At 42.6% G+C, this 12,382-nt stretch overlaps 2 protein-coding genes across 2 annotated transcripts in view; one reads left to right on the top strand and one right to left on the bottom strand.

Annotated features, from left to right (window-relative positions):
* The window catches only part of COG5 (component of oligomeric golgi complex 5), a 1,306,288-nt gene extending 1,295,974 nt beyond the window's left edge, over positions 1 to 10,314 (bottom strand). The window contains exons 1-2 of the mRNA XM_069229832.1: positions 10,169 to 10,314; positions 9,788 to 9,917 (exon numbers count right to left, since the gene is read on the bottom strand). Coding sequence (XP_069085933.1) covers positions 9,788 to 9,839 — 52 coding nt within the window. The 5' untranslated portion in view covers positions 9,840 to 9,917; positions 10,169 to 10,314. The remainder of the gene's footprint in view (positions 1 to 9,787; positions 9,918 to 10,168) is intronic.
* Positions 10,315 to 10,429: 115 nt separating this feature from the next.
* The window catches only part of DUS4L (dihydrouridine synthase 4 like), a 108,667-nt gene continuing 106,714 nt past the window's right edge, over positions 10,430 to 12,382 (top strand). Inside the window, exon 1 of the mRNA XM_069229837.1 lies at positions 10,430 to 10,567. The gene's annotated coding sequence lies outside the window, so the exon portion shown is untranslated. The remainder of the gene's footprint in view (positions 10,568 to 12,382) is intronic.

The following is a 12,382-nucleotide window of genomic DNA, read 5'->3' as shown; positions in this document are numbered from 1 at the left end:
ATTGGACTAGGGGGGGGTCAAAGGACCCCTTTACCTCAGGTTTCACTTTATTATTACCTATTAATGTGCAGGATTCACCCTGGACTCATTCAAGTTATTGAAGTTCCTGAAACTTGCTCAACTGTCAATCCTGCTAGCCGATGAATTGCATATCTCACATTTAGGGCTTTCAGCCAAATGCCAAAGGCATGGTTTGTGCTATGGGATCAGTTTTCATACTGCATCAAAGGCAAAACATTGACAGGGAAGGCACCTGCAGGAAGGCAGGCTAATGCCAATTAGCCCAATGTAGCATCAGAGAAGGAAAGTCTAACTTTTAAAAATGTACATTTCCTGTATATTTATCTATAATACAACTTCAACGGTAAACTGGATTTTTAATAAATATTTCAAAACAGAGGTTAAATGAAGTCTGTAACTTATTCCGAACCAAAATTAACAAAGAGTATTTCAATTGTTCTTTAGTTCATCTCATAGAAAGAGCTACTGCCCAATACAATGAAAACTCCCATTGGGGGTTTGTGACTGCAAACACATCCCAACATTAAATTCTCACACGTGCCACTTTTAAATACTAACACCCTACATTGTGAGCTACAAGGCTTACATTCGGGCGACTTAGTTAATATTTAGAAGTAGAGATCCTTCCTGTCAAAAAGGGTTATTTTTACAGGTGCACCAGAAGGTTTAAGTGCTGCAGCAGCCAGATCATACATGTAGGCCTGAAGCCATGTTTTCCTTGTTAGCCTAGAGGATTGCACAATAGGAGCTTTAGTCCATTGGTGACATTTAAATTCCATGCCACTGGTGTATTTCTTGACTTGCTATCGCCCACACTTCTCCAGCGAGTATTTCATAAGCTACTGGTAGCTTTCCAGCAACCTGAATGCAGCTCTCCTGTGAGCATTCCAGTCTAAAAAGTTAGAAACTTTTGCTTGGCTGAATTACTTTATGTATCCCAGAATTGTAAAGAGTGTATTGAAGATGGAAATATGTGTTTTTTCAGAAAACATAAGATGATGTTTGGGGAAAAATTGTTGGATTTCCAAAATATATTTAAAATTGATATTTGAGGCATAAGTCACAATGCATTGTTGAGACATATTACTAATGTTACCTTAGTGCCAATGTCATGCAGCTACAACTGGCATTTATTAACCATGTTGAGGCATTCTAATTTGATAAATCAATGTTATCATAACTGCTGGAAACCGTTTATTATGAAGTGAGGTGATCACTGTTGGCAATTTTGAATGGTGGTGGCCACTTATTGAATCTTATCTGACGTGGTCACTATTACCACACTAATATTAATAGCTTAGTATGCTATTCATTAGACATTAGCTCTGAGGAGGTTGGAGACCCCAGATATAGCCTTTTACGAAAAGTAAATATGCCAATTGAGAATTCCTATTTTGCCATGTTTTTAGGGCTCGGATCACATACACTGGTCGGGTGCACCACAGGGGTCTGAGTGCAAAAACTAGGAATACTAGTGAGCAAAAATGGGGGTGGCAACGCAAAAAAGAGAGGCATTTTCTAACAATTGATTTCTGTTCGGCAGCTATCAAGCATTTGTGTTTGAAACATGTCAATATTTTTAAGATTCAACACACATCATAATGTTTTGACTACGACTTTTCAGAGTTAATCTACTTGTGAACCGTAAATGCTCCATTACCGCTAGTTTTTGATAAATGGTCATATTTTCAGCACACAATGAGATGAAGAGGTTCGGCCAAGGTTAAATAACGTGGCCAAGTGTAGAAAAGTAAGACTGTGGTCAGGCTCTTAGACCACAAGTATACTCTGGGTTTATATACAGTAACATTTTGTTATTTCAACTGAATGCATTTAGAGTAAATATGTTACCTCAGTGAAGAAAGTCATAAGGCTAGTTCTCAGAAAAAAAAAAAAGAGAGAGGAAAACAAGATGTAACCAGAATCTGTCCATACAAAGTGTGCTATAGTTAGATTTATGATATAAAGATAACATTGCCGTACTATGCTACCTCACTGGATGACACAAAATGGGAAAGTATATTGTTTTACAGGACTTGCTGATTTCTGTAGTTCATGAGCCTGTCAACAAGAAGAATATGTATCAGTTTGAAATGAATAGAAATCCGAAGACAAATCCCATGAAGGAATGGCACATTTAACCAACAACCTGCAGATTTAAAACCTCAATAGGCTAGACGCTATCAGATTCAAACACAAATCCTCCTGACTCCATGGGTGCTGGAAATCCTGTAATTGCATCCTTTGTCTTTCAGTTTAGGGTGAATGTGTTATATAGGTCTCATTGTATATCCCTGCTCTAGCTTTAGCTGGCTGAACGGTGACATCAGGGGTGCTCTACAGGACGTGCTCTTGGAGTCACATGTTGTGATCCCAAGAGATTGAAGACCTGAGCAGAAACAAATCTGAGCTCTCAGTAACACACAAGCAAATACAGTCTATGTCTTATGAGTAAATGGGATAACCTGCACCCCAAAGTAATGGCATAGATCCAGTCATAATTCTAAATACTGCCAAAATTACTTCTGCTATTCCACTAGGACATCAACCCGACCCTGCAAATCTAGACGATTGTGGAGATGGCATAAGGCAGACACCTTGGCAGAGAGTGGACAACTCAAGTCATCCTGGGGCTTACAGAAATGGTACCCTCAGTAAACCTTTGGGAGAAAACAATCATCTCTGATGCAAAGAGGTCTTGAGAAGCTACCACAAAGTAGAGAACAGTCTTTTAGAATGTACTGCATCGGCAATGATTGACTGATGAAGGTGAATCACTTGATAATCTGATTTGAATACTAAATCACACTCCTAGAAGATTTGCAGTTACAGAGACAAGGAAGCGAGTGCTACCCGTAACACCAGGGAGTAAAACAGTTTGTCGGCTCTATCTGATCTAATTTCACCATGCCATCTATCTTTCATCCTTCACATAAGCCTTTGGTAGATATGCCTCTGAAGACCTGCCATTGGAAACTGGGGCTGGAACTTTGGGTGCAGGTAAAGAACAATGTCTTAAGCAGTAAGCATTGCTTCAGTCACGCACCACCTTTTTAGCTTCCATCATCTATGGCACAAAAGCATAGTCACAACAGGGGAGATGCCATATGCACGTTGTCTGATGTTTGCAGAATGCTTTCAATGTCAGCATTCTCTATCGTAATTAGCTATTCTTTTGTTACTGGCCCTGGTTCACCAGTTTATAGGTTCTAGTCGAGCATTGCTATGCCTGACTGGCTTTATGCTACAGGCCCCTGGAGTTTGCAACTTTGGCACTGCTCCTGAGTTTCTTGCCTTTGAGGACCATCCATTGTGGGCTGGGGCCTGAAGACAATCATCTCTGTTCTGCGCACCTCTGCAATGGTTAAAGTCCAACTTCCGATGTACCTAAACTTTATCCATAAACTGCAGTGTTGCTACAGTTTAGAAGTAGGACACAACAACCAGAACTAAGGGGTGTGCACTCCTGCCATTAACAACCCTGGCCTCCGAGGCAAAGTGACTGCCAGAAAGAAAATTTCTGCCATGCACCAGCTGTCTTCAATGAAATGTAAACATATATCTTCTACCACTTACCCCTGCCCTAAATAAGTAAAACCAATGGTTTCCAACCTGTAGTCTGGGCACCCCTAGGGGTCTGCAAAGACTCCTCACGAGGACCACGACTGCTTAGACAATTCATTAATATTAACAGATTAATAAAGTGTATAACTAAAGTGGCTAAATGTACAAATGAAAATTTTAAAACGTACTGTAAATGTCAAGGAATTCGAAATTGGAGGCTAACAATTAAATTAGTATCCTCAGATTGTGTGCGAGCAGTGCAGGTGCATCAAACAGAATACATTATGAATGATGTGTGGTTCAACTGAATTTAGAAGAGCTCCAACCATCCTATTACAATTGTTATTTTTTTTATTTATATTCGTTTGCAAATTAAATAAAGTGTGTTATCATTTGTGTATGTGTTTGATTAATGCTTTGTTTCTGTATATTTTGTGCATTATTTTGCAGTTCAAATTATTGACGTCCCTGGCTTTCAGTAATGACTCAGTGGGCAGGAGGTGTCCTGGGACTACAGTAATGATTCACTGGGGGTCCCTGGTTTCCAGTAAAGATAAAGTGGGATCCACTGAAGTCAACTGAACCACTGAGTTAAACCTTTTATTTTTTTGCCCATCACAGCATCATAATGAAACAAATAGCAAGGACATGTTTGATCTGTAGATCTGGAAATTATGAGGCTTTGTTTGGAGCAAGTTGAAGATGAGAGTGCGAGTAATTGTTTATATATATATATATATATATATATATATATATATATATATATATATATATATATATATATATATATATCCCATTCAGGAGGATGACACAGAGCATATAACTAAGTTAAAACATGTTGCTATCAGGTGGTGGCATAAACAAGCACAACACTGTCACATCAGAAAGTGATTATGTTATACTGACCTCATTCCAACATCACAATTGTGTGCATTGAGAGGGGTTTGTTTCTGTATTAAAATAACACAAAATGCTTGGTATTCTGTTTTTCTGTAGGTATATCAATATAAAGTCGTAACTGTGACTAATGGAAGCAAAGCACCTTTTAAGACTGACAAAACCGTATCAATCCACCCAAGACACTTCTATCCCTCCATCAGTTAACAGATGCAAAGCCCCCAAACACTTCTTTGCACAGAAGAAGAACAAAATCGGATCTCACATCAACAACAAAAATAACACAGCCACGTAACAATCTTTCCCTCATAGCTCCACTGTCCAGTGAACTGCCTTTAATCTCATCTCAAATGTTGAACTCTCCAACTTCCTGAACTCTTTCAAGGCCACCTCCAATGAAGAATACAATCTACGCTCTTTCATCTATAAACCTCTTTGAGAAGAATCCCTCATACAACCCCTCAATATCATCAATGCCTGCCTTAGCCAAGTAAGCTTCTTTGAAGCCCTAAAGGCAGCACCGACCAGTTCCGTCATGAAGGAACCAATCCTGGACATAGAATATCCCAACAACTTCTGTCCTGATACCCAACTGCCCTACATAGGATAAGTCAGTATAAAAAACTGTTTCAAACCACCTACAGGAAGACGACAGCAGGAAATCCTTCTAGGAGACTTACCATGCTGCAATATGAAGAAAACTACACTTCAAGTAGCTGTCAACACACTCTTTCTCAAAAATATTAACAACCCTAGTCTCCTGATCTTTCTAGGCCTTTCTGCAACCTTTGACAGCCTACTATCAAACACGGATCGACATCCCCGTAACATGCCTGGGCTATTCTGAGAAAGGCCTGCATTGATTCATCTCCTATCTCACCAACAGCCACTAGAGCTTATGCAGACAAAAACACCAAGATTCCAGAAACTTCATCTTGACTATTGCAAAGTTTTGTTTTCTTAAGCATGTACATGGAACTCCTGGGATTCATAATCACCAACAACAACACACTAAGATCCATCAATATGTCGACGATACAGGACTCTAGTGTAGGAAGCTGGCCTGGTGTGTGGTGGGTACCTACGGTACTTAAAACTTATACCAAGTCCAGGGTTCCCCTATTAGTGAAGTTTAGGCAGTGTCAAGAAGCCAGGCTCTCTAGAGGTAGCTGTGAATGAGCAGCCAAGGCTTATCTAGGAGACATGCGAAGCTCATGCAATACCACTGTAGTCACCCAGCACTTACACACATGAAAGAAAACACTAAGTGCTACAAAATAAAGGTACTTTTTTTAATTAGATAGGCAATTACCCCCAACAGAAGGTAAGTAAACACACTAAATATGTACACTAGTAATCAGAAATAGACAAAAATAGCAATAGAAAACAGTACAATAGCAATAGTGACCCTTGGGAGAACCTAAACCATATACTAAAATAAATGGAATGCGAATGAGGACCCCCACCTAGGTACGTGGAATCTGTAGAGGAGAGCTGGAGGAAATAGGAAACCCCAAAGGTAAGTACCACAGTGCTCCCCAGCGACCAAGAAGAAAGGAGTAAGTTACTGAAAATGAAGATAATGCAACACCCAGGCAAGACTGCAAGAACCCAGCGGTGGATTCCCGAAGAGGAAGACCTAAAAAAGAAGGGGACCAAGTCCAGAAGTCACAGGTGTGTCTGCTGGTGGCAGAAGCCACTACCCACCTGTCTGTGGTCGCAGGAGTTGGGGACAAAGACGGTCAGCAATGCAACCTTGGAGACGGTGAAGAGTTCCTGGAGGATGTAGTCGATGTCCCACACTGGAAGGAAGATTGCAGTCTGTCTGTGGAGTGGAAAAGCCACCAACAAGCCGTGGCAAAGGCAAGAGTCACAGTAGACGAAAAGTGGAGCTGCCGGGGACCAGCAAGGTCCAGGGGGACTCAACCCATGGAGGGGAGTCCCAGGTGACCCTCAGCGATGCAGAGAGTCCACAGAAGAAAAGGCAGACCCTACAGGATACCCACTGGAAGAGGACCCAGGAGTCACAGAAGATCCCACTCTGCACAACCGAAAAAGGGTCCCACGCCAAAGAAGAAGCACACACACAGCTGTGCGTCGCAGGGAAGAGTGCTGGGGCTACGCAGAGCCTGAAGATCCCTTGGATGAGATGCCAAAACGCCTTTGTAGCTGCAAGAGAGGCAGTGCACGGGGTATTGACCTGAGTGGGAAGGCAAGGGCATAACTTCACCAAAGTTGGACAGCTGACAGAGAGGACCAAGGGGACCACTCCAGACCACCAACCGTAATGCAGGATCCACGCAGGTCAAGATGAGAGGAGATCCACGCAGCTGGTTGTCATTGCAATAAGTGTCAGAGGATGCAGGGGAGTGACTCCTTCACTACAAGGGGAATTCCTTCTTCTTTCTTGTGCAGACTGGAGACTTGCCACCCTCAGAGGATGCACAGCTGGGGAAATGTTGCAGAAGCTGGAAGGAGCCGTGGAAACAATGTTGCAAGCAGAGTCTTCGTCATGGACGAAGATTGTTGGTTCCTGGAGGGTCCAGTCGCAGTTCCAGTGGCCAGAAGTTGACGTAGAGGTTGCAGAGGAGTCCTGCTGGAATCTTACAAGCCGAATCTGAGGACCCACCCAAGAGGGAGACCCTAAATAGCCCTGGAAGGGGGATTGGTCACCTATGGCTCCGACGTCACCTGCCTGACCTGGTCACTCGGATGCTTCCAGACGCCTCTACCCACCTTGGATTCAAGATGGCAGAATCAAGGGTCCCTCTGGAGGAGCTCTGGGCACCACCCCTGGGGTGGTGATGGACATAGGAGTGGTCACTCCCCTTTCCATCGTCCAGTTTTGAACCAGAGCAGGGTCTGGAGGTCCCTGAACCAATGCAGACTGGTTTATGCAAGGAGACACCAAATGTGCCCTTCAAAGCATACCAGTGGCCTGGGGAGGCTACCCCTCCCAAGCCATGTAACACCTATTTTCAAAGGGAGAGGGTGTTACCCCCCTCTCCCAAAGGAAATCCTTTGTTCTGCCTTCCTTGGCTTGAGCTGAGCTGAGCAAGCAGCTGAAGGCAGAAACCTGTCTGAGGGATGGCAGCAGCTTGGGCTGCCTGGAAAATCCCAAAAAGCTGGTAGGAGCAATGCTGGGGTCCTCTAAGTAGCCCCCCCCAGAGTGCAAGGATTAATACTTCCAATACTGGCACCAGTATTGGGGTATTATTCAGACATGTTTGATACCAAACATGCCTAGGTTTAGAGTTACCATTATGTAGCTGGAAATAGGTAGTGTCCTATGTTCAGTACACGCGTAAAATAGCGTCCCCGCACTCACGAAGTCCATGAAAATGGAGCTAGAGTTCGTGGGGGCACCTCTGCTCATGCAGAGGTGCCCTCACACAGGTACCTGCACCTTGCCCTCTGGGCTAGGAGGGCCTACCATAGGGGTGACCTAGGGTGACATTGTGCAGTGACCTATCGTGAAAAGAGTGCATGCACCCTTTCCTGCAGGCTGCAGTGGCAGGCCTGCAGATACACATTGCCTGGGCTCCCCATGGGTGGCTTAATACATGCTGCAGCCCATGGGGGTACCCCTGGTGCCCCAATGCCCTGGGTACTTCAGTACCATTTAATAGGGACTTACAAGGGGGCACCAATATACCAAATATGGAGTGTGTGTGGTCCAAGCAACCAAATGTAAAGGGATCGAACACAGTCACAACATACTGGCAACAGGCAAAAAGTGGGGGGTAACCATGCCAGAAAGAGGGTACTTTCATACATCTACCATAAAGTCTCATCGAACTACAGCACTCAGAGGCTCAAATCATCCCTTAAACAAATCAAGAATTATATGTGAAGCCCTTATCCAGAGCTCAACCTGACAAACAGAGAAATCCTTCTGTTTGCCAACAGCTCCAAAGAAATACAGATTTAATCCTGGCTGTTTAACATGAAGCTGGATGTGTTGACCCACAGACATCCCATTAAAAAAAAAAACATAGCGGAAAACCAAGACAGCATTGTACTAGCTCTCCTTCCTGAATTAAGTGAAATTATCTTTCAGGTGTAGACTTAAGAATGGCAGGTCCTGACCTTCTCCCATCTGGTAAGAGACAGCGCACAGCTCAACAGTTTGCCAGACACCACTATCGCCCCGCTGGAAAACATCCCACACACACTGTGGCACATCTTATCAAGGATTTGAAGAAGTTCGACAACATCACTCCAACGATAAAGGAAAGACAGTGTCTTTAGTTCCAGTTCAGTATTATGTTCAATACCATCTACATCGCCTAAAATGTCATCACATACAATGCTGCGCCATATCTAGCCATGGAACTAACGGACTGTGGTGGACAGCACGACATCAAAAGCCAGGAATTCGCCAGATCAGAGACAAATAGGTGCAAGAAGGAAAAATAACAGACGGCAGACTTTCTCCATTTACGCACCAAGGATCTGAAACAATATTCTCACTGAGATCATCACTGCCCCTACCATTCTCCAATTCAGGAAGAAACAGAAGCCAAATCTTTTAAAGGAGCACTGCCCCGCCAAATTACTCCAAGATCCAAAAAAGTATCTGTTGTCTATTTTGTAAACAATGATATTGCTCCTTGGGCTTTAGCTACGTTGAGCGCTCTATTGCTTGTCAGCTACGTCTGCGCTATATAATGAGAACTACACATTAATAACATACTTTATTTCTTTTACACTTAGAATAACATGCCATGGATAAAGAAAACAATTGGTCTTCGTACAACAAACTTAAAAGGTACTTTATATTAACATTCTTTTAACTCATTAATGTTAGTGCAACAATTTACCCTTAACTCGACTGCCATCACAACATGCTCTGTGTGTGTAAGTGCTAAGAGTTCATATGAGGGACAGTCATGAAGTGAAGTCTGTAATGCAAGGAAGATGCTGAGGAATGTGTATTTTAATTGTTAATAATGGGCTGATGAAGTAGCAGTAGTTGAGTTTAAGGAAGGTGAAAACATTACAATAAGAAATAAGACATTTAAAGTTCCGTAGGGCCAAGTGTTGGGAAGGCTGCATCTTACCAAAAAGGGGAAAGTGAATGTTAAAATAAGGTACTTGTCGAGAAATCTGTGTGTATCTATGGGAGTCTCCAGTGTGTTTTTCTAATGTTGTGACAGCTCCAAGTTCTTCCTGGTAATCAGCACATCTCAGTGCAAGTCCCTGGCGTCCTGTTCCCAAAAGCCCTTACCCGGAACTGTCAAGTGAGTGTACACATAAAAGTAAAAGCTCAGAAGTTACCGCAGCTAAAGCCCCCTGCACTTACCGTCCTGCAACATCTCTATAGCCACCCATACTGTCCCGCTGTCACCTGCCATGTTGGCCACCTTAAATCCGCCGGCACTGAAGCTAGATCCTGCGTGGAAGCACGAGCACTAGTCTCTCCGAAAAGAAGGCTAAAAGAAGAAATAACCAGCATAACGACTGTAACAGGTTATACATATAGGCCAAATATAAGCATCCTATTCAGCTTATATAAACACAAGAAGTCAATTGGTAATATTTTTAGTAACTACTTCAGCAGTAACACCCCAATAAAACTTTAACGCATAAAGGACTAAGTATTATTTAAAGAACTCTACAATTATATAGTTTTCTGCTATTCAAGCCATAGAAAAAGGTCAAATGCGCGTTAGGCCGTGCTTACTTATCGAAAACGACTCTGTCACAACCTATTTTATTGCTTTTTCAAAAAAAGAAAATTCCAATCGCTGATTTTTTTCTGAAATATAGAAGGTGCGTTTGCAGACTAAAAGCCTCAGCTTTGATTAGTACAAAGACCGCACAAAAAAGGCTCATGTCTTGTCTTGAAGTGCAACGCCCAGTCTGACTTTGCAAGATGGCCACCACATTCACGTTAACTAGTCCTACTTCTGTGTCCATGAACATTGGGGCAGGTCTGGGCTGCGTCCTGTACACACGAGCTGAACTGAAAGCTGTGAGTGCAGGTTCGAGGTACAGATGTTTTAGGTGTGTTTTCCCGTCAAGCGCCTCACGGGACGCCCTCCTACCTGTAGTGATCACTAAACGAGCATTGCATGTCAAGGTATGTTTTTGTAAACCAATATATGGTAGATTCATCTGGGCAAAGAAACTGAGTAAGTGATCAGTGGCATCTTCAGGATTTGACGGGCCTCGCGAAAGGTCTACTTTGAGTCACTCTGTTTCGAGCAACTTTAAATGTATTACCCATTTTCGGCATATTGAAACAATGATGCCAAACAGTGTTGAATTATAGGTTGGTAAATATCCAGTGGGGTAGCGCATAGTATTAAAATAATATATGCACATAGTAATCACACCAGGCAGGTTCCAGGACATTTTATCTGGATGGGCGTCCGGGTGGGCCAATGCGGGCCCAATTTTTGTCAATTCTGGATGTAACCTACAAGCCCTAAATTGACATCATATCTTCTTCCTAACAGGCATATAGAGAATATAGAGAGTTATTGGAGAGGCAGGGCCGATGTCTTCAGTCTCAACCTTCAAAAATGTCCAGCAGGCCAGACTTCCACACAAGCACCTGGATACCAAAAAGATTGTAATAGTAGTGCAAGGTTAAGGAGGCTCCTGTTACTGCACTCAAGACTTGACATCTTCACACTAGGAGGACTGGCTATTCCTTGCAATTTTCCCAACACTTATTTCTTTAAGGTTGAGAGTAATTCTGGCCTCCAAGTTCTGGATGTTCTTCAGCCTCCTGATGAGGTGCTTGTTGTTTCCAGCTTAGATGGTGTTCTTGTGGTCTAGTTTGCTGGTGACAAGAGAATGGATGATGGTTTTCCGGGGGATGACTTGGAGCCATTTAAAAATCTTCCTTAGCATCTTCAGGTTTTGGAAGCATGAGTCAGTGATGGCAATGACTTGGACTGTGTTGTCACGTTTACAGTCAGTGGCAATCCTGAGGTTCCTGGCATGGTTTGGGAGGAGTAGATGGGGTGTTGAGTAAGCCCTAGCTCTTTCACCCACCAGGTAGAGTCACATAGGGAGGAGCTTTCCCCAAAGATCACAACTTTAATCTTGTCAGTGTTCGATTTTAGACATTTGGACTCTGTTCATCATTCGTCTGCTAATGTTTTTTACACACACACATATATATATACATACTCTAGGCAGATTCAGCTAAGGGTAAAGAAGCACTGATAACTTTGTAGAGCTTGCCGTTTTAGAGACCCTGCTTGTAAATTGTGAACATTTCTGCTTGTGTACCTCTTGTATGTGGAATCTGCATATGCACATGTGCAGGTTGATTAAGTGTGAGTGGTGTGTGTGTGGCATGGCCGGTCTGGTGTGGGTGCTTTCATGTGCAACATTTGTTTGAGCCTGGTGTGTAGTGCTTGGGCATAAACATGGTGTTTATGCATATGGTAGGTGCCTGTATGTGGTGTGGTCTGTGTCATTAAACACCAGATGGGTTTACAATATTATATTGATGAAATGACACAATAATGTATTTGAGACAAGCAAACAGCATATATTTTCTGAATGTGTAGGTGATGCAGCTTTGGGCCCTGAAGGCTGAGGAAACAGCTTCCTTGCAAAGATCATCAGCTGCATGCCCTCTCACTGTAACAGCGAGCCTATCAAACCTATGCAGTGAAATGCAAAAAGTAAACAAGAGCTATTTATTTAGGAAATATGAATAGATTACATTTTGTCCTAAAAATTGTACATATTTGGTTTTGATATATCTGTATAAAGTATATGTTATGATGTACACAGCAACTATCTATTGCCCTGAAATTAATATATATATATGTATGCATATACACACACACACACACTTATATGTTGGTGTGTGAGCATTTGTGTGTGTATGTGTGAATTATTTAGTTCTGAGGTAAATTTGGATATTTAGCAT

Source organism: Pleurodeles waltl, chromosome 4_1, assembly GCF_031143425.1.
Source record: "Pleurodeles waltl isolate 20211129_DDA chromosome 4_1, aPleWal1.hap1.20221129, whole genome shotgun sequence".
NCBI classification, from domain to species: domain Eukaryota; kingdom Metazoa; phylum Chordata; class Amphibia; order Caudata; family Salamandridae; genus Pleurodeles; species Pleurodeles waltl.
Note: the sequence above shows the minus strand (reverse complement) of the source record. Positions and strands in the feature narration are given on the sequence as shown.